Raw genomic sequence first — 23,561 nt, forward strand, 5'->3', positions numbered from 1 at the left:
CTTGTCTTATAAGTCCTTTATATCTTAAGGTCCCTTGTTTCTTAAGTTAGCAAAGTGTGCACTGATGAGCTATGCATTCACTACCAAAAAAACGCAAAAATCAGACTATTGTATTTGAGGCTAGTATTGGATATCACATAGTTTATGCTTAGTACATCGGTTTGCTCACTGTGTTAATTAGATTTTGTTCAGTTGATAGCTAGCTGCCTTTACTGTCAGAAGGACATGCAGACTATGGTAGTGCCACACAGACAGACCAGGTTTTCACCCGACTGCATCCCCCATTGCAGAACCTTTGCCAGCAACTCCCACACAGAGATGCCTCCCTCACCGTAAGGAGACATTGTCCTTCCTCACAAGAGGAACCGTCTGATTAGGACTAAAACAGTTGAAGACATGCCAACATACAAGGAAAGCAAGATTTTTTTTGCAGTAACTGTTTTCTGCATTGTCTCAGAATAAAACTTGATTTTTAAAGTGTGCTCTGAAGCACACTTTTTGGATAGAAGTTTGTGTTTTCCTTTGCAGGGACCCAGCAGCTGCCAGTGTAAGTGCTGTGAAAAGGCTTGCAAAGATTTAATGAGTGATTCTTCAACTTCCTAATTAAAAACCACAATGAGCTTTCAGGCCTTTATTTCCCTAATATGACAGGTTGTAGCAGTAATATTTTGTTCAGTCAAGCCTTGCTAAAGGAAAATGCTTATGAGGTTTCCAAGGAGAGAAATAAACAAAATGGAAATGAATAGGGAACTTGGAACTTTTAAGTGTACATAATTAAGAAAAAAATACATCCTTCAGATAATTCTGGAAACTATTAGGAGATATTCATAATTCATAACCAGTTGTTTGGTTTTCTTTCAAGCAAGGGGGCAGCTTTACATCAAACACTGACTAGCTTTTCCATTAACTTAAATAAACAAAACAGTATGCTTCAAGTTAAGTGAACATCTTTTTTTTTTTTTTTTTTTTTATCTTTTTAATAACTGGGTGAATTAGAAATAAGAACAAGACATTTACTTTCAAATAGGAAATTGGTTTGCATGCTATTTCTTCATGTTAAAAATACTTTGGAACACTCACAAAAACAATGTTAAGCTGAATTTATGGAAATGTTCCATATCAGTTTTGAAGATGATATGCCAGATGTCGGGGAGAACTCTTTCATCTGCAATAATGGAATAGTTTAATCCACCCTTGTTGTTTTTGAGTATAGTCCAAGTGTATTGGTCATCATGGGTGGGTGATCCTCACTTAGGCAGGCATGAACCAAAAAGCACAAGTTGTTAGACCTCTAGCATAAAGTCACAAGAAAGCAACAGCAGGAAATACTCTACTGAAAGTAAAAATAAGCTATTGCAATATAAATCAAAAAGTTTACCATTATGACAACTCACATTTTGAAGCACTCTGAGACTTGCAGATACATTGCACTGAATTATTGGATTATAACTTGAAAGCAAGTATGGCTCCATTTATGGCCCCAGCAGAAATAAAGCCAAAAATACAAATTTTAAATTAATATAGATCAAAAACATGGAACATTTTTCTTTTTGATGAGCAGGAAGACTAATAGTTACCATTGTGGTCTTCTAGTGGGGAAAAAAAGTATTATTCTTCCCTTTCAGAAACTTTAAACACAAAGACATATATATTAATATCTGTGTTCTTGTTTTAAGAATACATGTTGCAGTAATATTGGATAAAAAATACTATTGTTAAATGTCTTTTGGGAATGGTTTTTGTGGCCTTCTATAAGACTAACATTGTTGTCATATTAGCCATACCACTTTTATTTGTAATAATCATTTTAATTACTGTATTACTTGGAACAGTGTTTTATGTGTCACATTCATTTAATTCACTGTGGTTGTTATTCGATAATGAAGTGTATCTTTTTATCAGAACACATTTCTACAAGCTGTGTTGAACCATGGCTTGTACTGGTGGGGGCCAGGAAAAAGTACAGAGCACAACATAGTAAAAGTTGTAATACAGCATTAGGCTTTTTAACTTGCCATACTATTTCCAGCATGGACAGCTACTGTGCAGAAGGCAGAATACATGTTTGGGTACTGATTCAGGTTAAGCACCCTTACCTTGTCACCACTGAAATACTGTCCTGAATGCAACAATTATAATTATTGTCTTATGTTAAGATATAGGATAGAAAAAGCATATTCAGTTGCATATGGCATCTCCATCTTAAAAATAAAATAAAAAAAAAACAACTCAGAATTAAAAGCCATTTACCTTTTGCAGTGTAATTTACAGACTGCATGGCGTACACTAGAGAAGGAAGGTGGTATCACAAATGGAGGCAAAGTGGAGGAGAAAGGAAGTAATGCATCAGTTCAAAGCTTCATTCATTATTTTTTTCCTTTTCAGCTGCCTGCCACTCCCAAACAAACATGTGGGAGATGTTCTAGTGCTGAAAGCTATGGCTCACTCCTTTATTTAGCTATTCTATGTGATAAGTCAATTCAGTTTGGACATACCAAAAACAATACATAATTGTGACAAAGTACTGCAGTCCAGACTTGATTATTACAGCTTGGTTCCTTGTTAACTCTGTTGAGTTAATAGAAGGAGGATGCTTTTCCTATACCTTCATACTCACGAAGTCACTGTGGTTGGGTGACTTTCCCAAATTCACGGTAGTTACTAACATTTTTGCAGTCCAAATACAGAAATCACACAAGGAACTATAAGTTGCACTGGATTAAAATTTTTTTATACATTTTCTACATTAATACTTTGCATTACTTCTATTTTGTTGTGCCATGATACCCAGGAGTATTAAAAGACAAATCTACAAGGAACTTGCTTTGCTGTACTCTCAAATTTGAGAGGGGAAATGTTTCAGCACACCAAAAGAAGTCGTGCTGTTTTTCATGAAAATCTCATTAATTTAAACATTCTACCTCACATATTTGCTTAAATGTAGGTCTTGGCTCTTACATATATTTTTCCTGTGCAAACAAGCATTTGTGCAGGTTACCTTCGCTCAACTGTGAAAACTTGTTACCAGGGCAATCAGTCCAATATACTTAACATGAAAGGGCCAAAGGAAAATTTAAAAGGGAAAGAGAAAAACCAGCAATAAAGAGGGATTTTATGGGCTGCTACAGAGTTGTACAGAATTATAGATGCTACCTCATGACACTACTGGATAGTGACTGCACTGTTAGAGTGCAGGTCTCTATATAAACAGGTTTTGCCACTCTAGAAGTGAGAAATTTCTCCAAATATTTAGTCTTTTGGTACCTACTGACCTGATGTTATGTAACAGATTTTGTGCTGGTATTTTACCACCACAAAGCACAGCCTCCCAACACCAATGAGTTAAAAGTTGTCTGGGCATCCAGCCCAGATGAATAACATCCCAAATGTTGAAGGAAGTAGCAAGGGAAATAGAAAAGCCTTTGACAGAAATTGTTGATAGCTTGCTAAGGCTGGGGAGGGAACCAGGGAATTTGGAGGTTGCTAATGTTGTTCCTATGTGTAAGAAAGGATCAGGGAGGATCCAGGAAACGACATAGCAGTGAGCTTGGCTTCAGTTGCAAGAACAATATAAGAAACATAAATAAGGGACAGAATACTTAATTTGGTAAAATAATGTAAGCCCATTCTCATGGAAGAACTATAGTGGTCTAATTTCTTCAAGTATTTTACCTTCAGCTGGTTATTTCTGAAAAATACTAATAAAAAATGTCTTACAGACAGAAGGAAAGCTAATGAAGTGGACACAAAGTAAAAGGTTTTACAGAATCCTGAAGTTAAGTAAATTGTCCATGATACCTGCAGTACTGTGCAGATCATTGTATGTCTGATATCAGACTCACTGGTGCCATCGCTTACATGGGAGGCAGTGTTTTCGGTTCAAATTAATCTATTAGAAAAATAGACCAAGTCATTTTCTGGTCTCACTCACACTGAGAACTCAAAAAATTTAAACTGATTAACTAAAATATTTATCGTTTACATTCAAAACAAAGGGAGAACAGCTTCACTGGAGTCAATAACAAGTGCAACACTGACATCAGTGGAATCATTCTGGGTTTAGATTTGTATAAACCATTCAGAAGCTGGTCTGTTGGTGCTGCTCAGTGGGGGCAGAAATAAGAATTTGAATCCCATAAGGTCATTTTAAGAACCCTCTTTTTGATCTGGCGGAATATTCTGCTTACAAGATTACTACAGACCGAATAGAAAAAGCAATTTTGAGTTGTTTGAACATTTTGAGTTGTTTGAACAGATGACTATATACACAAACAAGCAGAGCATGAAGATGCTGTAATAAATTGCAATATGTTGAGAGCCAGTGAGCAGCAAGAAGCTGAGCACTTCAGTCACAGGAGTAAGACATACTTGAGTTAGTTAAGAATAGTTCTCCAGCTCTGACCACAACATACAGGTATGAGCTAAAGGAGAAAAGGTTTAAATGGCTTAAATAAGATGAAGGATAGATGTGGATTGCATTTTTTTTTTCTACAAAAGTTTGAAGGACTGGTGAAATGCATCTCGTGAATTTATGTACTTCTCATGATACGAAGAAAATTACAGAGATTAAGCTGTTGCATAAGTGAGCAAGCAGCATGAGTCAGGGGGTTTGGGAAAAATGAGTCACAGCATGAAGGGAACGGAGCCAGGTTTGTAGCTCAGAAAGAGAGACTAGGAAAGAATTTTATGGATGTAGATAAGAGCCTGACAGAATGGATTGCAGTAGAGAAGTAGAAAAACTAACTAGCTCTAAAACAGGGAACCATACACTAGATTTAGAGAAAGCTATAGCTAAAAAGCAGGTCAGGCAAAATTTTTGTACACAACTGGTGGTTGAAATATCGAGTAGGCTGCCAAAGTCAGCAATGGAAGGACATAATTGTGTAAATCACTTCAAGAGGGAGCGCGGGTACATTTTTGGAAAATGAGGGAATCACTGGGTATAGCTATTAGTGAGGCTTGTGGAATTAAAACTATGAAATGCAAGTTGATTTATATTTTGAAGGAATACAGGAGCAAGCTCTGCTGCCCTCCATGGTTCTCACGTTATTTCTGTGGTACCCTGCAACTTCAAACAGTAGCCTATGCAAATCAGAGCATTATTGTAACCTGCAGATAGTTATCAATATCAAAGTCTTCTAAAATGAACTTCTTGGAATAGTCCTGGAGATTGTTGCAAAAGGGTATTTATATCAGGATGGGTCATTGGGGTCTGATGGCCATATTTACCATAGTATGGTTGAGGACTTCCATAAACATTTCTGAAGGAGCAGTGTGGCTTACATGTAATTTAATTGAGAGACCAGTGTCCTTAACTGTAATTTTCCTCCTCCCACTTCTCTATTGACTCTGACTCTTTACATCAATTTAAGGTTTTTATATAGCAGTAATCATTGCAACTTGATAGAGGACCATACCACCTATCCCATTTCAGGAATGGTAAGGTTTGACCGAGCATAAGCATGCAGGAAAAACAGAATATGAGATTCAAATAATTAAAGGCTGTGTCATGATGCTTAATGGATCTGAATTCAGACTGTTCAGAGAACCTGAATTTGTGTTTTGCAGTCCTCTGAGTAGTTGACTTTATCATATTCTTTCAGTGTAGTGTTCTGGATATAACACCTATAAACAACATACAGAAATCAAAGTACTCAATTCAAACACATTTTACAAATTTTGTTAAATTTTTGTAACTGTGTGAAGTACAAATAAATCCCATAATAAGTTTGCTTTTAAGTGGCTTATTGAAAGACTACATAATAACCAGAGTTCAATTATTACAGTGATCAAGACACTGAAGGTAACCCAGCTCCATTTTCAAGTAAGATCAATCTGCAAAAGGATTGTTAGAGACACCCAGGCTATTTCAAAGGAAAATTTCCAACTACACAGGCTGTAACTGTCCAGAGAATAACTGTCTGGGAATAAGAATCTGAGCAACATCTTAGATCAGACTCAGAGATACAGTGAGTTTAAGAATTAATCTATATTTCATAGGTTGCATGCATCAATAATCAAATAGCATTCAGGTTGTTTAACAATTTAATACAACTTACAGCTCTTTGTTATCTGTAGCGAACAGCACAACCCCTTAAACAGGTGAGATTAGAAAATACAAAGAAAAAAGAAAGGGTAATGTTGAAAGAGAAATCATTTTAATTACTGGTTATCAGTGTAATTTACATTGCCTACCTGAGTGAACAAATGTATGTGTAACATCAAGAAATTAAATTTAAACAAGTTGATGAGGAACGAGTTGAGGGTGTTTTCAGGTACAGCTTACAAGATACTTGGTTAAGGTAGAGGCTTTAGCTATGGCATCAGTTGCTGAAACACTTATCGAAACAAACTTTATCATGATGACACTAAATTTGGAAAAGAGGATGCCGAAGAAAGATGCTCAAGAATGAGCTTGTAAAAGCCCATTATTTTCTTTCTAGATCTGTTTCTTATACTGCACTCATCACTGTGGTATCTTGAGTGCTTTCCAGTAGTGCATTAAGCAACATGACAAACATCTGTCACATGTTTGTTCTCTCACCCTCTCCCCAGAGAGACAAGTGTGTGCAGTGGAGTGTCTTGTTTTAATTTTTTTTAATTATTATAAATACACATGCACGTAACACGTTATTAAACATTCGTGCTAGAGAGGAAAGGTCAGACAAATTTATCTTGCTTTTAGGATTAAAGCTGGTGAGCTCTGTGATGGTCCTGTGGGAGTTTCTATCACACCTTTGCCCCAGATGGCTATGTCTTCACAGATACCAGATCAGTCTGGTCACGGGTGTCTGCAGCGGGCAGAAACCAAAAGCGTGGATTCTCAATACCCTCATTTACTGTTCACACTTAAGTCCAGAGATTTTGTCAAGAAAGATCAATTGGAATGAGATGGTAGAATTTAAGGAAAAACACGTGCTTTGTATAACCACCATCTCATCCCCATATTACTGCTTTTGATACAGACTAAAAGCAGGAATTGGTGCAGCTTCCAGATCACTGTCACAGAATCAGGTGCCACGGTGCAAGTTACACACACAAGCTAGGAATCTAACTGATTGGAAAAGTCTGATTTAAACTGGAAAAAGAAGTTCTTAGAATAATGAAGACCTGAGAATTACTGATTTCCATACAGAGGGGACATAACTGGGAAAACAATCTGGAAGCTTCACATCAGTCGGAGTTCAGTCAGACCCCAAACAGTTGCAGATAGACAGTCTACCCATTCAAGAACCATGAACACATAAGTGGGAATCCCAGATGAATATTGGCACCACCAGTGTAAGATTATGCTATTTCATATGGGGAAGAGAAGCGTGTGTGTGTGTACTTCTGCCACCTCAGAGAAAAACGGAGCTCTTCTGCCTCATCCCAAGGAGACCTCCAGCATTGATGTTGCTTCCTTCCTATGACTTCCACTCCTCTATTGCTCCAGTAACTCCCAGGACAGTTAGAAAAAAAGACTGATTCTCTAATAGAGGATTATTCAGGTCACACCAAGTGCCAAGAAGCTGAAGACTTCTTTTTGGGCTTCACTCACCAAAGGCATAGATGCAGAGATCTGTACAGCAATATCACATTGCAGAATCCACCAGTGCTTCTTTCCATACTCCACAAGGGCTGGGCTGCTTCTAGTATCACACCAGTACAATTCACATTTGGCACTGCTTTGGGCACTGAAATCTTCTACCCACATCCTCACCCTTGTATCAGTCACAATGGCTATATCTGTAATTACTGCAATCCTAGAGATTTCAGAACTGCATGTTCTAGCACTGAAACGTTTCTAGCTGCCTGTTGTTCTCCTTCCACAATATTTTCATTGAAGCACCTAAACATGATCTTTAGGCCATCAGACTTCCTCTAACATTACTGATTTCTTTGCACAGATGTGAGCAGAACTGCTCTAAGCATGACAACCTACCACCCTTCCCCAGTGAAGGCTAGAGGCTGCTCTCCTGTCCTCCTTCACTTCCCACCTTAGACAGTTCAGAAAAGTCCACACAAGAAAAAAAAAAAAAGAAAAAAAAAAAAAAAGAGGATTGGGGTTTTCAAAGAACTCCCACCAATACTTCATTCCATGTATCTGTTTCCCTAGCTTGCCTGGGGACTCACTTCTCAACAAAAGCCATCCAGCAAAGAGTCAAAATAGCAAAAAGTACCATGACGATGCAGAGTAACACCAATAAAGCTCTTCTGAAGTCCACCAAGAATATGCCACATACTGATACCATTTTCATGGCATGTAGAAGACAGACAGGACATACAGTCACAGATAATATGCAACCCAGTTCAGGATCCCAACTTGAATAAGAAGCTTAGGAGAGCTCTAAAGGATTCCTTGAAACAAGTCTCAGGAAAAGGTTGTTGTTACAAGAACAGATCTTTTTGGCCATAACATCAGATCCTCCAAGAGGCGGCAGCTAGCAGTCAAACACTACTGCTGAATAATTGTTTTTCTTTCAAACTGAACTTACCATTGGGAAAAATCAAAGACTCTGAGTGCATAAATCAATCTAGTTTGCTTCATTTTAGCTGGAGTAGCTTATTATTCCATAGAAATTAAGCTTAATGGAAATCAAACCATGGATGCAAATGGCAACATAGGTACTTAATGCATTTTAACTAATCCATCTTAAAAGGTAACTCATGTTAAGTTTACTCATATATGAAGTTCCTAAAGATCAAATAAACTTTCTTTGTTCCAGCACACTCTGCAACAAAAAGGATTTGAACTGTATGAGTATTATAGCCATTTTATTTTCAACTTTTGTAGAAACTAGGAGTACATGCAAAGCCCAGTGAAGTCCTTGCAAAGACTTGCATTGAACTCCACCGTGCTTTGGCTCAAGCATTTAATGATGTGTCAGGTTGGTATGAGGCAGCCAGCTATAGTCCCTAAAAGTCTTTACACCTGAGAATGTGCTTTTCAGCTGTCAGTACAGAACAATGCAGTCAGCAAGTCCTGCATCAACACAGCAGCTATAGGACTGATATGCAGAAATGCAAAGAGCAGGCTAATATAAGATGACTTTATTTTTCCTGTCAGATAAAGAGAAGATACATGTAAAGTATTTGGACATTTGGGGAAAGGGCAAACATTGAGAATTAATTCAAACTGTTGATGGTTTATTTTTTATTGAATCTTGTGGTCAAAATTGTTTTCATTTGCTCTGAGAAACAATCCATCATTTTTTCCAAAGCACCACCCAGAATCTGCCACTGGTGGTGTTCTAACGTCCCCAGTGCCTATACAAATAGAGAGGTCAGCTGAGATTTGTAAACTAGAGATCATAAGTTTTAAGGAATTTGTTTATTCAGCCTAGAGTCTCCAAATTGTGTACAATGCCAAAGTTAAAAAGTCCTTTCACTGTACTGTGTCAGGTTACAATGAAAAGCTTTCCAACATTTTGGATGTTCAGATGAGAAAGCAAATTGTAATTCCATCTTAAGCAACCTATTTGTCAGCACATGCAGTTTAATTATAATTAAGTACCTTCAGCAGTTACAATGAATAGACAAAATCAAAATGTTGTTTTTATACTTGTATAAACCTGCATTTAGTGTGAACTAAAGCTGCCTGAATTACACTGAGAAGTATTGGTCTAGTATTTGCATTTTTAGCTGTACTGTTCAAATACAAACATACGTAAACTGTTTCCAAAGACTTCAGATTGACTGAATTAGGGGAATTTTCATGGGAATGAAAAGAGGCAGATCTCTTCCTGATGAGAAGGCCACCACATACCAAGTTCCAAGTCCCTGCCCAAAGTATGGAGCAAAGGAACCATGCAAAAGAGATCACCAGGGTCTTTTTGTATCAGCAAAACAACATATTTCTAACTCATCTCATTCTTGGGAAAGAGCTGAACTACATTTGCTGAAATTTGCTAGAGTAATTCAGCATGCAACAAACAACCAGCATGGGAAAAAAACACAAACCAGAAAAGTCAAATTATTAAAATATGATAAAGTTGCAAGAAGTTTACAGAAAGTTTTATAGTGATAAGTACAAAATATTAATGGTATTTGACAAATAAAAGTATCTGATTGTTTAAAATAACCATATCTGAAAATATTTCCAAATGCAGTACATCAGAATTAAAAGCTATTAGAAATCTGATAACATTATGCCCTGCAAATGGAATAAGCATTGAGATTACATCTTTGGAGTATATTTGAACTTTGCTGCCTTCACTTACAGGTAGCTTGAAGATGTGTAAAGCATTTCAACAGGCTAAATATTTTAAGTAAACTTTATGACTAATACTGCATTTGCTTTTCTTTAATAAAGATATAGATGAATGTGCAACTGGAACCCATAATTGTAGAGCTGACCAAGTATGTGTCAATTTAAGAGGGTCCTTCAGCTGCCAGTGTCCTCCAGGCTATCAGAAACGAGGGGACCAATGCGTTGGTAAGTGTTGCTCTAGACTAAATTATTTTCTTTCATTATCTACAGTTGCAAACTTTATATTGATTATAAAGTCTATAGACGTGTACTGTAAAATATCTATATAACTTTGAAATGCAATGGAATAATCACTTTATCACAATAACTAGTCACTGAAACATGAAACTAGAAACTATTTTAAGTATAATCAACACTTGGACATGAACTTCACAAGATTAATTTTCCTAACAGTTACCATTGTGTTTATTGTTTATATTGGGGTATTGCCTAATGTCCCAGATATAGTCATAAGTCTACTATAGCAGCAAACTAAAGCATGTCTTTCCACTGACCTCAGTGAGACTTGACTCCAGATCTGTAGGACAAAGCACTACCTTCACACAGACCTAAATCCCTGCTCTGCAGAGCCCCCTTGCACAGTCTGTTTCAGTACTCAGTTTTATGAGTATAAATGAAAGAGATGGAAACTCTGAATGCAGGTATATGATATTTGCAACTTATAAACCACTACACTTTATTCTTTGTGCCAAAATAAACTATCAGCACCTTTGGGACCTATATAAGTATAGCATTAAATTCAATCCAAGTGCAGTGTAAACACTGCATCTTTCCTATTCCATCCTCATTTGGGGACATTATGCAAAAGTGCCATTACTCTGTTCCTGCAGTCCTCCTTCAGCCTTTATTTAACACCTCTTTAATCATGATTTCAATGGATGAATTGCTTTTATAGGCACTCCAGCCTTAAGCCTTAGGTTTGTCAGAGATAATAAAAACAACTATGAAATAAGAGAATCAAATATATACATCATGAGCTGCTTTAAGAGGTGGTCTTGAATAGGACACAAGACTGGTTTTATGCAGCCTAGGAGAAAAATGTTTGGGGGGGGGGGGGGTCGCCTCAGCAGAACAGGAACAGAACTTCAGGTTTTCCTCTTTTTCTTTGTGTTAGGGATCCTGCATTTGAAAGTGTTTAACAAATTTTTTTTATTTTTAATCTCTTTCAAAAAGCCTTGCAAAGTCTATAGGTAGTCACTGCCTAACAAGAGCTGCAGGAATGAAACTGGGGAAATTTCAGTACACATCCAGACTAACTTAAATTTCTGGGCATGGCTCTTCCTTTAGGGTTCTGAGCCAAGGGCTGTAGAAATTGACCCAAAAATTCTTATCTCTTTCCCAAAAGATGTGGCTCAGGCCCTGGACTGACAAATTGATATAAACACAGATTTATCTGATTTTTCTCAGTTCTCTGTGCAAGAGTAGGAGGAATAGTTTGGAATGTAGGTAGATGAATAGTTTTGACAGGTCATTGATTTTTTTTATTTTTTTTTTTTAATATCTGGGTTTTTTCTAGATTTTTTAGAGCAGGTAAAGTATATTACTGCTATGCAATAGCACTTTTAATGTCAAGACCTATGATACTACCTGAAGGTCTTGTGGGACACATATTACAGCACTCAAAAGAAAAGAAGCAGAATGATACACTCTTATATCTACATGTGAATACATTAATGCATCTAAGTCTATACATGAAGATGTCTGGAAAGTGAAATTTCCCTTCTCCTATTTAGGTCAAAACCAAGAATAACACCTGTGTTACATATTACACATTGACCTAAATTATAAGTACATCCCTACACTTATTACTGTCAGCATTTCAGACTAAAGCCTGTCTTTGGGGATTTTATAACAACTTAGCCAGAAAATGTTCTTGGGGCCAGATCTTGATAGAGGTTCTCCATATGGGAGGAAATGTTTCTCAAATTTGAAAGAAATTTTTCCAGACTATTTTGGCTTCAAGGTAGAAGGAGAAAAGGACTCATTTCTAACAACTGATTTTAATCTAAATTCACTAATGATTTCTGTCTTTTTTTTGAGATTTTTTTTTTTTAATTTGCTCATTTACATATTGCAAAATTAGTCTTTTCTGAAACATGGGACTGCAGGTAGAATAAACTGTTTTCCAGCATTACTTCAAAGAGAAGATTTGGCTGAATTGATTAGATAATGCTTAGCCCTTAGATCTGCATGGAGCTGATGTGCCTAATCCTACAAGGAAAACTCCCACTGACTTAGAGTCAAATCCTGGAAGCATTTATGTGCATAAATGCAGTGCCTAAGTAGCAAAGCATTGCTCGTATGTCTGTATTGTATAATCAAAACTTTAAACAACAATTTGTAACAGCTTAGTCCTGTAAAAGTCAAGGATGCACGAGATCTATTGTGCCTCCTAATTTATTCCATTTCTACTTCCGAATTTCTCTCTGCAACAAAAGAGTTACAGTGACAATCGCTACTGGATGGATAGCCAGGAATTTTCCAGCATAAGCATTTTCATTCAGAACCATCCAAAACACTCCACTGCTAAGTTTAGCCCCAAACAGTGACTGCAAATTTGACAAAGAAAGGGTTAACTTCTAAAGATTATTTTTTCACTTGATATTAAAACAAACACTTTCCTCATTATAAAAAAAAGTCTTGGCCTCTTTTTAAACACATCTATGGTGGAAACAGCTGGAGGTAGGAAACTCAAGATCTGGCATGGATATGGGAAGTGCCTTTGTTCCAGTGAAAACTGGTCTTATTTGTCTGAGCATTGAGCCTTTGAAATCTCACATTGTGTACATCTACAGAACACGGCATGGATTTCTTCACCAAGCTCAAGCAGGCCACAACTAAAGACGGCTGCTGCACATACATGCACAATCAGAATTGTAGCATAATTTAAAAAAAAAATGTTTTTCAGACAAAACCAGAGGCAGTATCTCCTCCAGAATGCAAGGAAACCTTTTAAAATGCAGAGAGGTAAAAGAATGGGCTGTTGCACATTGGTATGGTTTGCAGGTGAAAAGCCTGCTCCAGTGCACATTAGGAATGCTGAAACTTGGAAAGGCAGCCTGCTCCACCTCAAAACCAGGGCTAATCTGCAAGGAGAGTCTGTGGAAAGTTAATACTGCCTGAGATAACACCAACTTCAGCCAGTCTGATCACCTTCCTTGGCACCTGAGAGCACAGCCAGAAGGTGCTAGTGCTGCTGTATGGAAAGGTATGCAGGAGAGGCAGGGAGGGGAATGGGAGCAATGGCAGCCCCTTGGGGGAGCAAGCCAGTTTCTGGGGGATGCCTGCAGAAGCGCAGCCACCTGTTTCCTTTTCAGGCCCATTAATCTTCTATCCTCACCATTCCCCTGTACTTGCACAGAAAATTTGAACTCTTCCTAACGGAGCTGAAAAGATTCAGTACATGCTAAGAGTGCTGCATGCGAATTTTTGGAAAAACGAGAGCTACAAGCCACATTCACTGTCTTGGTCGGCATTATGTCTGATCATGAGAAATCTTAGCTGAAAAGCCAAACAAAACATTCTGGGTCTTACCTATACAAAATAAACAAGACTAAGCAGTACTGTGGAACTGAATAAAAAATAGAGTTGGAATGTGTATTGGTCTCAGTGGCTGGAAGACAATCGGCATAAAACAGATTTTTACAAAAGTTACTTAAAAAAAAAAGTAAAATAGTATTCCCATTAATATCCACAGAAGCAGTACCTAGCTTATATAAGTTTTTTCCCCTGCTTTTAATCAAGTGTAATTAACTTTAGAGTTTCTTTGGACAAAAGACAGCAACAGTGAACTGCCATGATTCCATTTGAACGAATTTCTCTTTTTTGATAACTTAGACATCGACGAATGCACCCTGCCTCCATATTGCCACCATCGATGCGTGAACATTCCTGGTTCCTATTACTGCCAGTGCAATGCTGGTTTCCAGTTAGCATCCAACAACCACACCTGTGTAGGTAAGAACTTCTCTTCATGTACTCATGAGCTTCATCAGTATAGAGACAAATACTGACACATAACTTGCCACGGTTGAAATTTAAATATCTTCATCCCAACTTAAAGGAAATAAATACCAACCAGTACGACATACCAGTTGCTGTATTGAAAGGTTCTCCCGCAAGTGATCTGAGAAGTACAGGAGGGTTAGAGAGAAAATGGGAGCCTTATTGAAAACCTGTTATTTTGTTGGTGTAGCAGGTTTCTGAGGAGCATCTAGTTTGGCAGCTGGAACCCAGGAGGTTTACATTCATTATTTAATCTTAGATTTAATTATTCTTTCAGTTCTGGTGGATCACTTTGCATTATCATTGGCTTTCATGATATTATTCCCAGTTCATGCAACACAAGGGCTGAAACTGGAAACCAGGGGAAGCAATACTATACCTCTGCAGTTAAGTGTAATTATCCTCAGCACATGATAAGCATAATGAGGAAAGAAAGCATCTATCACATTTGAATATCTAGAAAATAATGTTAAAAATGAAAATGAGGGTCACTAAGGAAGAGTGACCCTTTAGAAGCCTTGCAGTAAAACTTTAAGGCTGCTGTTAAGTTTGAAATCATAAGTTCTGTTCTAGAAGAATTAGACAGAGTAATAATATAAAGGTAACTATGTCTGCTGAAGTGCAGAGAGAATAGCCATTAAAAAAAGAAATCAAGAGATTGGTGATGGAGATGGTCAGAAGTTCTTTATGGCTTTAATTTTTATATATATAAAATCTACATTATATACATATCTGTATAGGAGATAAATCAATCTGGGTTTTCCAGTTTCTACCATTACTTCCAAGTGTTGCCATATCTTATCAAGTACCCTGGCATACTGCACAGCACTGAAGTGAGAGAGGAATTTCTCATTTTTCACCAAATGATAGGATAAAAAATTGCACATGGACACAACATAACCATGTGACAAGTTGTTACTTATTTGACCCTTTTCCATGGCTCAAATGCAAGGTGTATTCTTTCAGTTAGACTCACAAATCCATGACAGCTCCAACTTTGCTAAGTGTTTCACCAAAACACCCCTTCTCTGACTTGCTGGCCTCCCAGCCTAATAAGGCATACGCCCACCAGGAAAGGTAAAGTAAATCATAAGAAGAAAATTTGTAAATGAATGGTTGCTGCATCAAGACAGACTTTCACATCTGCAACAGTCATCTGGCAGAAGTGATACTTGACAGCTGTACTGATTACATTTGTGTTACAACTTTTGCATATATTGAAAGTGGGTCAATAGTTCTTGGAAGGAAAACAAACAGAACAACTGTGGCTTTGGCTAACTTATTTATTCCTTCTGGTAGCATTGTCACGATGTACATTCATTGCACTGTTGCAAGAAATTAAAAGGAGGAAGAAAGAAGTTTGTAATCAGTTTTTCCCTATTACCATTCATTTTCAGGACTAGGAGGTTCATCATATAGAAAATTAATATCCTACTCATTGGTTTAGTTATTGTGAATGCCTAGTCTTCATAGTCTTTGAGTTTTTAGTTGTATCTATAAATGACTGAGTGTTGCTGACATTTATAAGCATTTGCAAAAGCCATGAACTCAAGATTATTTTTTTTTCAAATGCAGCTCTCTACTAATGGTTATATCTGATAAACACAAATATGAATGGAAAACATGCAGGGGAGGAATACAAGGGAAAATACACTAAAATCTACAGAGGGAATGACAGAGGAGCAGCAGTTAGTCAAGAGCCTATGAAAAACAAGTGTTATACATTCCAGAGGTCATTACAGTTATATAAACTTACCATTAAAAATTGCTTCTCTTCTCATACCACAGTGTTCTCACATATGTTCTTAGGATGGACACTTCATGGAAAAAAAATCTAGCACAGAAACATACCTTCCCCCAATATGGTCTAGGCCTTAGAGCACTGCAAAACTCTACTGGCCTCAAAGGCTCATGTTATAATTGTAATGGAATTTAAAAGAACAAATTTTAAGAGTAATAAATAGCTCAAATAAATCTTAACGACTGCATGCTGAGAGGTCTTATCAGTATGTATTCCTTATATCAATTATTTATAGATACTTGGCATTTCATACCTGAAAAAAAGACACTGGAATGTGGAGTTTAATGGCCACACTAAACATTTTTGGAAGAATTCATCACACATTAGAATAACTCTCATTCCTGGAAAAATAGTCTTTTTCTACATGGAATGTAAAGCATAGATCTGACTTCGTTCCAGTGACTGCAGATCTATATTGATATAGTCAACTGAGCTTCTGCTAAGCAATAGACCCAGACTAAGGACTAATCCACTTAATCAGCCTAATTACCAGCTACACAGGATAAAGATCTGTAATTTTTCCTTTCAGACATAAATGAATGTGATGCCAATAACCCATGTGCACAACAGTGTTACAATATACTGGGTTCTTTCATCTGTCAGTGTAATCCAGGATTTGAGTTAAGCAGTGACAGAATCAACTGTGAAGGTAAACAATTTTTTTTTGTCTTGGAAGAGCGATTTTTTTTTAAATTATTTTCCCAGAAATCTTTCTGTGAATTAAGGGATATAATTCAACTGGAGCCACCCTGTGGGTGCAGTTTGTGGCCAAAACCCTTAGATGTTTATTTTTTATGTTGCAAGTGTGGTTGCTAATACACACCTTAGTAGCTGCAGCTGCATTCAGGTACATGTAGATACGGGTATATCTCTCTTAATAGTAAGTGCAAAACAGGACAGCCTTTACTACATTTCAGATCACAGCTGGGAAGAATAAGGCTTCTGAACACTTATTTCACAAATTCACTTGAATTGTGTGTGGTCTAATGCTGATGACCATTAAATGAATCAGAAAGGAATGCAAACCAAAAACAAGTGCAATTTTGTGTGTTGTTAGGCTCCACTGAAAATAAAACCTCAAATTTTTGATTTTAAGGAAGCGACAATTGTGCTTTTGAGGTGCTTTCAAGCCTGAGTATACAAACAGCATGTCTCCTTGTGATTATACAATCAACACTTTATTTCCTCTGCCAGAGTCTCCACAGGGGTCCTCTAATCTCCTTTTGGACACATGATGATCTCACCCTTAAAGCCCATATCCTTTCTACCAGTCTTTGAGCCAAAGAGATCTTTTTGGTTTACCACTGCCCTCCTAAACAGGCCAGCTGAGCTATTGCAGATGCTCCCTCTCCAAGCTTCTTAAACTAATCCTACTTGCAAGTGAACAGAACAGGGAGCAGCAAGTATGCAGCCTCCAAGGACTTCCCTGACAAAATCAAGAACTGGCCTCAAGCCTCAGAGGTAGTAGGAGGAAGTTATACTGTTCTCCAAACCATTCCCTAGTTTTGATAAGTTTAATTTAATTTCTGGTTAATGGCATATACTGTTAAATTCTGTTTCACACTACACTTCTCTAGCAAGGGACTGATAGCTACTTAAGGATTAAAAAACAAGAGAATGGCATACACTGAATATTATTTGAAGACAAAAAATGAGGCCTTCCCCTCTTTCCCAAAGAGCTACTCCATTAGCGTAGGCCACAAGTATAAAGGCAATATTTTTGCCTTACTAATCTCACATCTGTGTTTTTTTGTGAAAGTAATCACATTTTGCAATACTGAAAGTATAAATTCCCAAACCTGTTCTGCAGTCTAATTTTGCTTTTGCTTCCTCAAATCCAAAATTCTCATTTTGGAAGATTATTGACAACATGCAAGTAGAAATAGCACTTCTGTTTGCAACTTTGAGGCTTTAAGCAGTACACTTCAGTTTTTTGATAACATTCTTTTTAGAATTCTTTTTTTTTTCCCTCTAAGAGCCAGCATTTAGGTATTGTATTTAGTTCTGTAACAAAGTAGATGTTAAAAAACAATAACTTTAAGCTCTTTTGCTCTCTGCAGACACTGATGAATGCAGAACCTCAAGTTATATATGTCAATATCAGTGTGTCAATGAACCAGGAAAATTCTCATGTGTCTGCCCTGAAGGATACCAGGTAGTAGGAGGCAGAACATGTCAAGGTAAGTGCCCTCATCTTAGCAGTCTCAATACTGCATTATTAACACCACCATTTCAGGCAAGACTAAGAATGCTTGCTATCTAAATGTTTACATTTCATGACAGGACTACCATTATGTTAGCAAAAGATAGGTTGATAAGCATTTGATGATTAATTGCATATCGTATATTAATTCTTATTTGAACCCTTCAGCTCAAACTCTAAGTCCTTCAGATTCCTAGGACAAAATTTCAGTTTTTGCAACCGTCAGGTAAAACTTGTCTTAGATGTCTAGGTAGTGAGTCTAAGTTTCAGAGATAAGTACCTCTGAAAAAAATCAAGCCGTTTTTTACAGACACTAAACATGGCTTTATATGATGTTTCATTTTATAGAGATTTTTAAATCCAGCTGCAGTAGAAATTGAAGATATGTTTCTCCTGATAACAGGAGAGAAAAATGCAAGTCTTGAGCAGCTTAGATAATTTGTGTTTAGAAAATAATGTTCTGGTCAGGTGCCACCAAATGCCAGAATTTTAAAGTTTGTGGGTTTTCCCCACTGGTGCTAAATGTCTCTGCATCTTATTAGATAATATTGCAGAACAACATATTAAGTGCAAGAACCATTGCTTCTGTAATGCAGAACCCAATTTAACAGTCATTATTTTTAGAAATAACTAGGTATGCTAATTATTGGCAGACAGGATGAGAAAATAACTCATTTTTATTAATATTTTTTATAAAATCTAGATTAATTTATTTCCCTTCTTAAGAACAGCAGCTGATACTGAACATTGTGGGGTGGGTGGTTTCACCATCTAAAAATCTGTGCCTTCTGAGGGATTACATTTGCATAAACCCTTTCTGTGACTGTGTTCATTTCAGGAGACCATATCCATAGACAGTAGTGGGGTTCTGGCATTGACAGGATAATAGAGCATTAATACAGTGCAAGTCTGACAGTCCTCACCTCCGTTCAGGGTTATTTTCCCAGGCAAAAAAGGAAGGTCTGCTTTGCACAATAAACAAGTTTTCATTATTCCTTTCAAAGCTATTGTAGTTAAAATGTAGCCATTAACTAAGCATTTCAGTTACACCATGAAACTTAAGCAATTAAAAATGAGAACCTGCAAAAGGCAGGAAATCACAATTCTTACTCAAAACATTTTTCTTCTGTCTACAAGATATCTTCTGCTATAAAACCATTCTTAGCTAATTAGAAACTTCACAGTATTTCTACAGTTGTGTTACGGATGATTAATGTGTATCTTTAGTCGACTAAAAAAATCTTCAGACTTAATTAACATTCAATAAACAAATTTATTCCATTTCTGCATAGAGAAATCCTTTATAGCCAGGCCCCAGAAAAGCCAGTTAAAGAACATGGAAACCTGTTGGCTTGCAACAGACAAGCAGGTGGCTTTTTTTTTTTCGGTTGTTTGGAAGATGTTATGTTTGCTTTTGTAGTAAACTCTTTTCCATCTGCTTTAACACAGTCAGTTTTCCTTCCTCCTAGATATAAATGAGTGCGAGACTACTAATGAATGCAGAGAGGATGAGATTTGCTGGAATTACCATGGAGGATTTCGTTGTTACCCAAGAAATCCTTGTCAAGAGCCCTATGTCCTTACATCTGAGAAGTAAGAGAAAAATTAGTCTCTTTTTTTAGGATCATCCTCAAGAGGCAACATGATCAAATACAACAGAAAGCAAGTACCGTTTGTTTGCAACTATCACAGTTTCATCCGTTTTTGTTTTTCAGCCGCTGCGTCTGCCCTGTATCAAATGCCATTTGCCGAGAGCTGCCTTACTCTGTTGTCTACAAATACATGAGCATCCGTTCAGACAGAACAGTGCCCTCTGATATCTTCCAGATTCAGGCAACCACTATTTACCCTAATACTATTAACACATTCCGGATCAAGTCTGGAAATGAAAATGGAGAATTTTACCTGAGAGTGAGTATTGGTGGGAGTTGGACCCTGAGCAGGGTATAAAAATCACTGGTGCTACCAAGGTGTTATAGTGCCTTGCCATTTTGACAAACCCATCAAATGTCCCTGTAAGAGTATCATGGCATCCCAAAGTTTATCAACTTTTTGATACTTCCTTATTACATGTGCTTGACTTCCAAATTTTAAAAAGCCTTTTACTTTTCTACCTGATAACTCTAAACAGAGTCAAACTGTTTCTTTCAAATGAATGCACTACTAGTAGCAATCATGAATATTTAGCAATCCTGAGACACCCATGTCAGATTCAAATGAGATACCTCTATGCTTTTCACTCTCTGTACCAACACCTCATGTGTATGTACTTAGGAGAGGATTATAGAAAGATGCCTTGTACAATTACTTTAATTAAATTTATCATTTTTGCAAAAAAAGTAAAGAAATCAATAATAGCTTGGGATGGGGCACTGATTTCTAGAATGCTAAGTTCTGGCCAATTTACAAAGATTTTGTGTTGAGACATACTTAAACCTTTATTTTCCCATAGTGCTGCAACTATTTCGGAAAACCACAAAAGTTCAAATGACTTACGACAGCAGTATTTCCTGTTGGTATAATGCATTCAAGTAGATACACATGAATGAAAGTGTCTATAACATCTGCTTTTTAAGATTTTTTGGAAGAAATCTGATTTTCTTGGACATTTGTAATATTTACAAATTCCTGGGAAATCCTTTTTGCTTCATATGTGACTTTACACTCAGTAAAACAGAATCAGCACAAAAAGCTTCTATCAGAAATATATTAATTGGAAGGTTTTCATTTTTTATTTTTCTTCAAATCTGAACATTAGGGGGTTTTGATAATACATCCAAAAAGTGTACCAAGAGATGGCATTACCATGTTTCCCCACTCTGTCTCACTTGTTCTGAGTCCAGATAATCCAGTGCTTTTCCCTGGATTGATTACATATCAAAACCCCATACCTACCCCCAAAATACAATTATTTGCTTAAAAAAGCATAAGATCACTCCAGCTGTAGTTTGGGTTAGACCCCAATCTAGCCTTCGGACTGCCTTTCTTTAGACTAACAATTCCAATACTCTGCTGCCACCCAAAAACAAATCGCAGGCCTTAAATAAGGAAGCATGGGTTCATTCCTGCCAAGGGACTGTAGTAAACAAAGGCTTGCTTAGAAGTTATTCCTATTGTTTAGTAAAACTTAGCTGGGTCTCAGATACAGCAGATGGATTGGATTCATCTGTATACCCTGCCCACTTGACATGGTAAGAAAATATTTGTAGTAGGTGAAGGGAGAGATGGAATTTACCCTTTTGTCATCATCTGTAAATCATGAAACTGTTTAACAAACTAGCAGCATGCCACAGACAAGGCCTGTCAATGTTCCCCAGCATGATTCCAGACTGGGAAAAGAGCTTCGGAGCAGTACAACATGGGGATGGCAACAGGCACACCAGTTGCAAAAATTTGCAGTGTTTACAAGGGGAGCGCGACTCCTTCTGGAGTGTAAGCCATGACACAGACTTAAGGTTTCCCTCCATTGAACAAGCTACATCACTGTTAAACACATTAGGTCTCTCTTGTTTTACTTATTCTCCATATATTTTAAAAGCTGATAGATGGAGATAAAAAACAAAGACCATCCTGGGATAGATTACCACTTTTCACATCCTTTAGGAGACTCAGCATAACCAGGAACAGATTTTGCAGTGCAGTTTATTCCTCTGAGCCCTAGTCAGGTAAAGTTTTCCCTGCAGCAAAGCCAGGTGTGAGATTAGTCATGGCCATTTAAAAATGTTAAAAGAATACTTGCATTGTGTATCTCTGCTGAGACAGAGCATTTTTACAGTGTAGTAACACACAAGCACTCTCTTGATGCAACTAGGGAATTGTTTTGGATTTGACTGAATTAAACCTTTTTGTTGTTGTTCTTTCAGCAAACAAGCGCCGTAAGTGCAATGCTTGTACTGGTGAAATCACTATCAGGACCAAGAGAACACATTGTGGATCTGGAGATGCTAACAGTCAACAGTTTGAATTATCGTACAAGCTCGGTGTTAAGATTAACAATAATAGTGGGACCTTACGCATTTTAGTGGTTTTCAATAACCCTTTCACTGGCACTTAAAGCAGCCAAAGAATATTATCTTAAAGAAAGCACTTACTATTTTATTTATAGATTTTGCTCTCTTTTTTAAGATTTGTTTAGTAAGTTGATATCTTTAATCCACACATTACACCTGTAATTCAAAATTAGTAGATGTGTTCCATAGTATAACATGGGCATTGTCACTTTCTGTATAAAGATTTAAATCTTTTTTATTACCTTTCTTGGACTAGATACATACTATGCTTTTGTATGAGAACTGTACGTTAATACTATCCTGTAAAACTTCACACAACCTTCCTAGCCAAATAGGTCATGCAATGAAAAGGTGATCTTCTCTGTTGTTTTTATTTTAAATTCTAATGCAGCTACACTGACAATCTCAAAAAGAAAAAAATGATATAGTATGAATGATACACAAAGTAACGGTTATCTGATAAGCTAAAATATATTTCTTCTTTAACTACTTTGTAACAAAAGATAACAGTCAATAAAAATCTATTTCTCTAGACATTTATGTGCTATCATGGTTGGTTTTTCTAATCCGGGTTGGAGGTAAAATTACATTGTGAGAAATGTTTTGCATTGGGTTTTTATATGCAGATTGTGTTAACCATACCACAGAATAACATTCTGCTCTCTCCAAGAAAAATAGACCATAGGAAGAAAATTTCTCCAACAAAGGAAGAAACTCCAAATGGAAAATCACCACACAGGGCACATGTGTCTGTGCTTTCTCCTGAGAACACTGTTGGTAGTTACTGGTTAGAGGGGTACGGCATTTTCAGACAGAGGTTAACATGCTATTTTTCCAGAAATATTATGTTGTATACTAAGAATTGAGTGCATTTGCTTATTAAGTTATATCGTTTTCAGGCACTCGGTCCTATTCCTGCTCTTACAACTCAAATGTATCATGTACAGTGTTCATAAAATTTATTTCTAATTCAAGAACTAATAACATCTTTTGTAATATGTAAAATCTTATTTCTTGTTTAAAATGTAGTAGTCCTTTGATGTACAAAATTTTTAATAAAGATCTCTTACCATATTGTATTTAGTCTTTTTTGAGGTAGTTTATTAGCTGCATTAGAGGGCTGAATTGTCAGCTACTGCAGGAGTCAGCAAAGCCCCATCGAGTTCTGCAGAGTCAGAATGACCCAGATCTCAGTCCATACAGTATTAGTTCATAGGAGACTAAAACCACAATTCCTTTGTAGAAGGGCAAACATACTACCTACTGAGTTTTAGTTTTACTGACATTAAA

At 36.9% G+C, this 23,561-nt stretch overlaps 1 protein-coding gene across 2 annotated transcripts in view; it reads left to right on the forward strand.

The window, feature by feature from the left end:
• The window catches only part of EFEMP1 (EGF containing fibulin extracellular matrix protein 1), a 49,835-nt gene extending 26,490 nt beyond the window's left edge, over positions 1-23,345 (forward strand). For both annotated transcript variants that reach the window (XM_069787663.1, XM_069787664.1), the window contains exons 5-11: positions 10,295-10,417; positions 14,090-14,209; positions 16,588-16,707; positions 18,119-18,238; positions 19,731-19,854; positions 19,977-20,172; positions 22,125-23,345. In XM_069787663.1, coding sequence (XP_069643764.1) covers positions 10,295-10,417; positions 14,090-14,209; positions 16,588-16,707; positions 18,119-18,238; positions 19,731-19,854; positions 19,977-20,172; positions 22,125-22,283 — 962 coding nt within the window. In that variant the 3' untranslated portion in view covers positions 22,284-23,345. The remainder of the gene's footprint in view (positions 1-10,294; positions 10,418-14,089; positions 14,210-16,587; positions 16,708-18,118; positions 18,239-19,730; positions 19,855-19,976; positions 20,173-22,124) is intronic.
• Positions 23,346-23,561: the final 216 nt, after the last annotated feature.

The sequence above is a fragment of the Haliaeetus albicilla genome, chromosome 7 (assembly GCF_947461875.1).
Source record: "Haliaeetus albicilla chromosome 7, bHalAlb1.1, whole genome shotgun sequence".
Taxonomy (NCBI): domain Eukaryota; kingdom Metazoa; phylum Chordata; class Aves; order Accipitriformes; family Accipitridae; genus Haliaeetus; species Haliaeetus albicilla.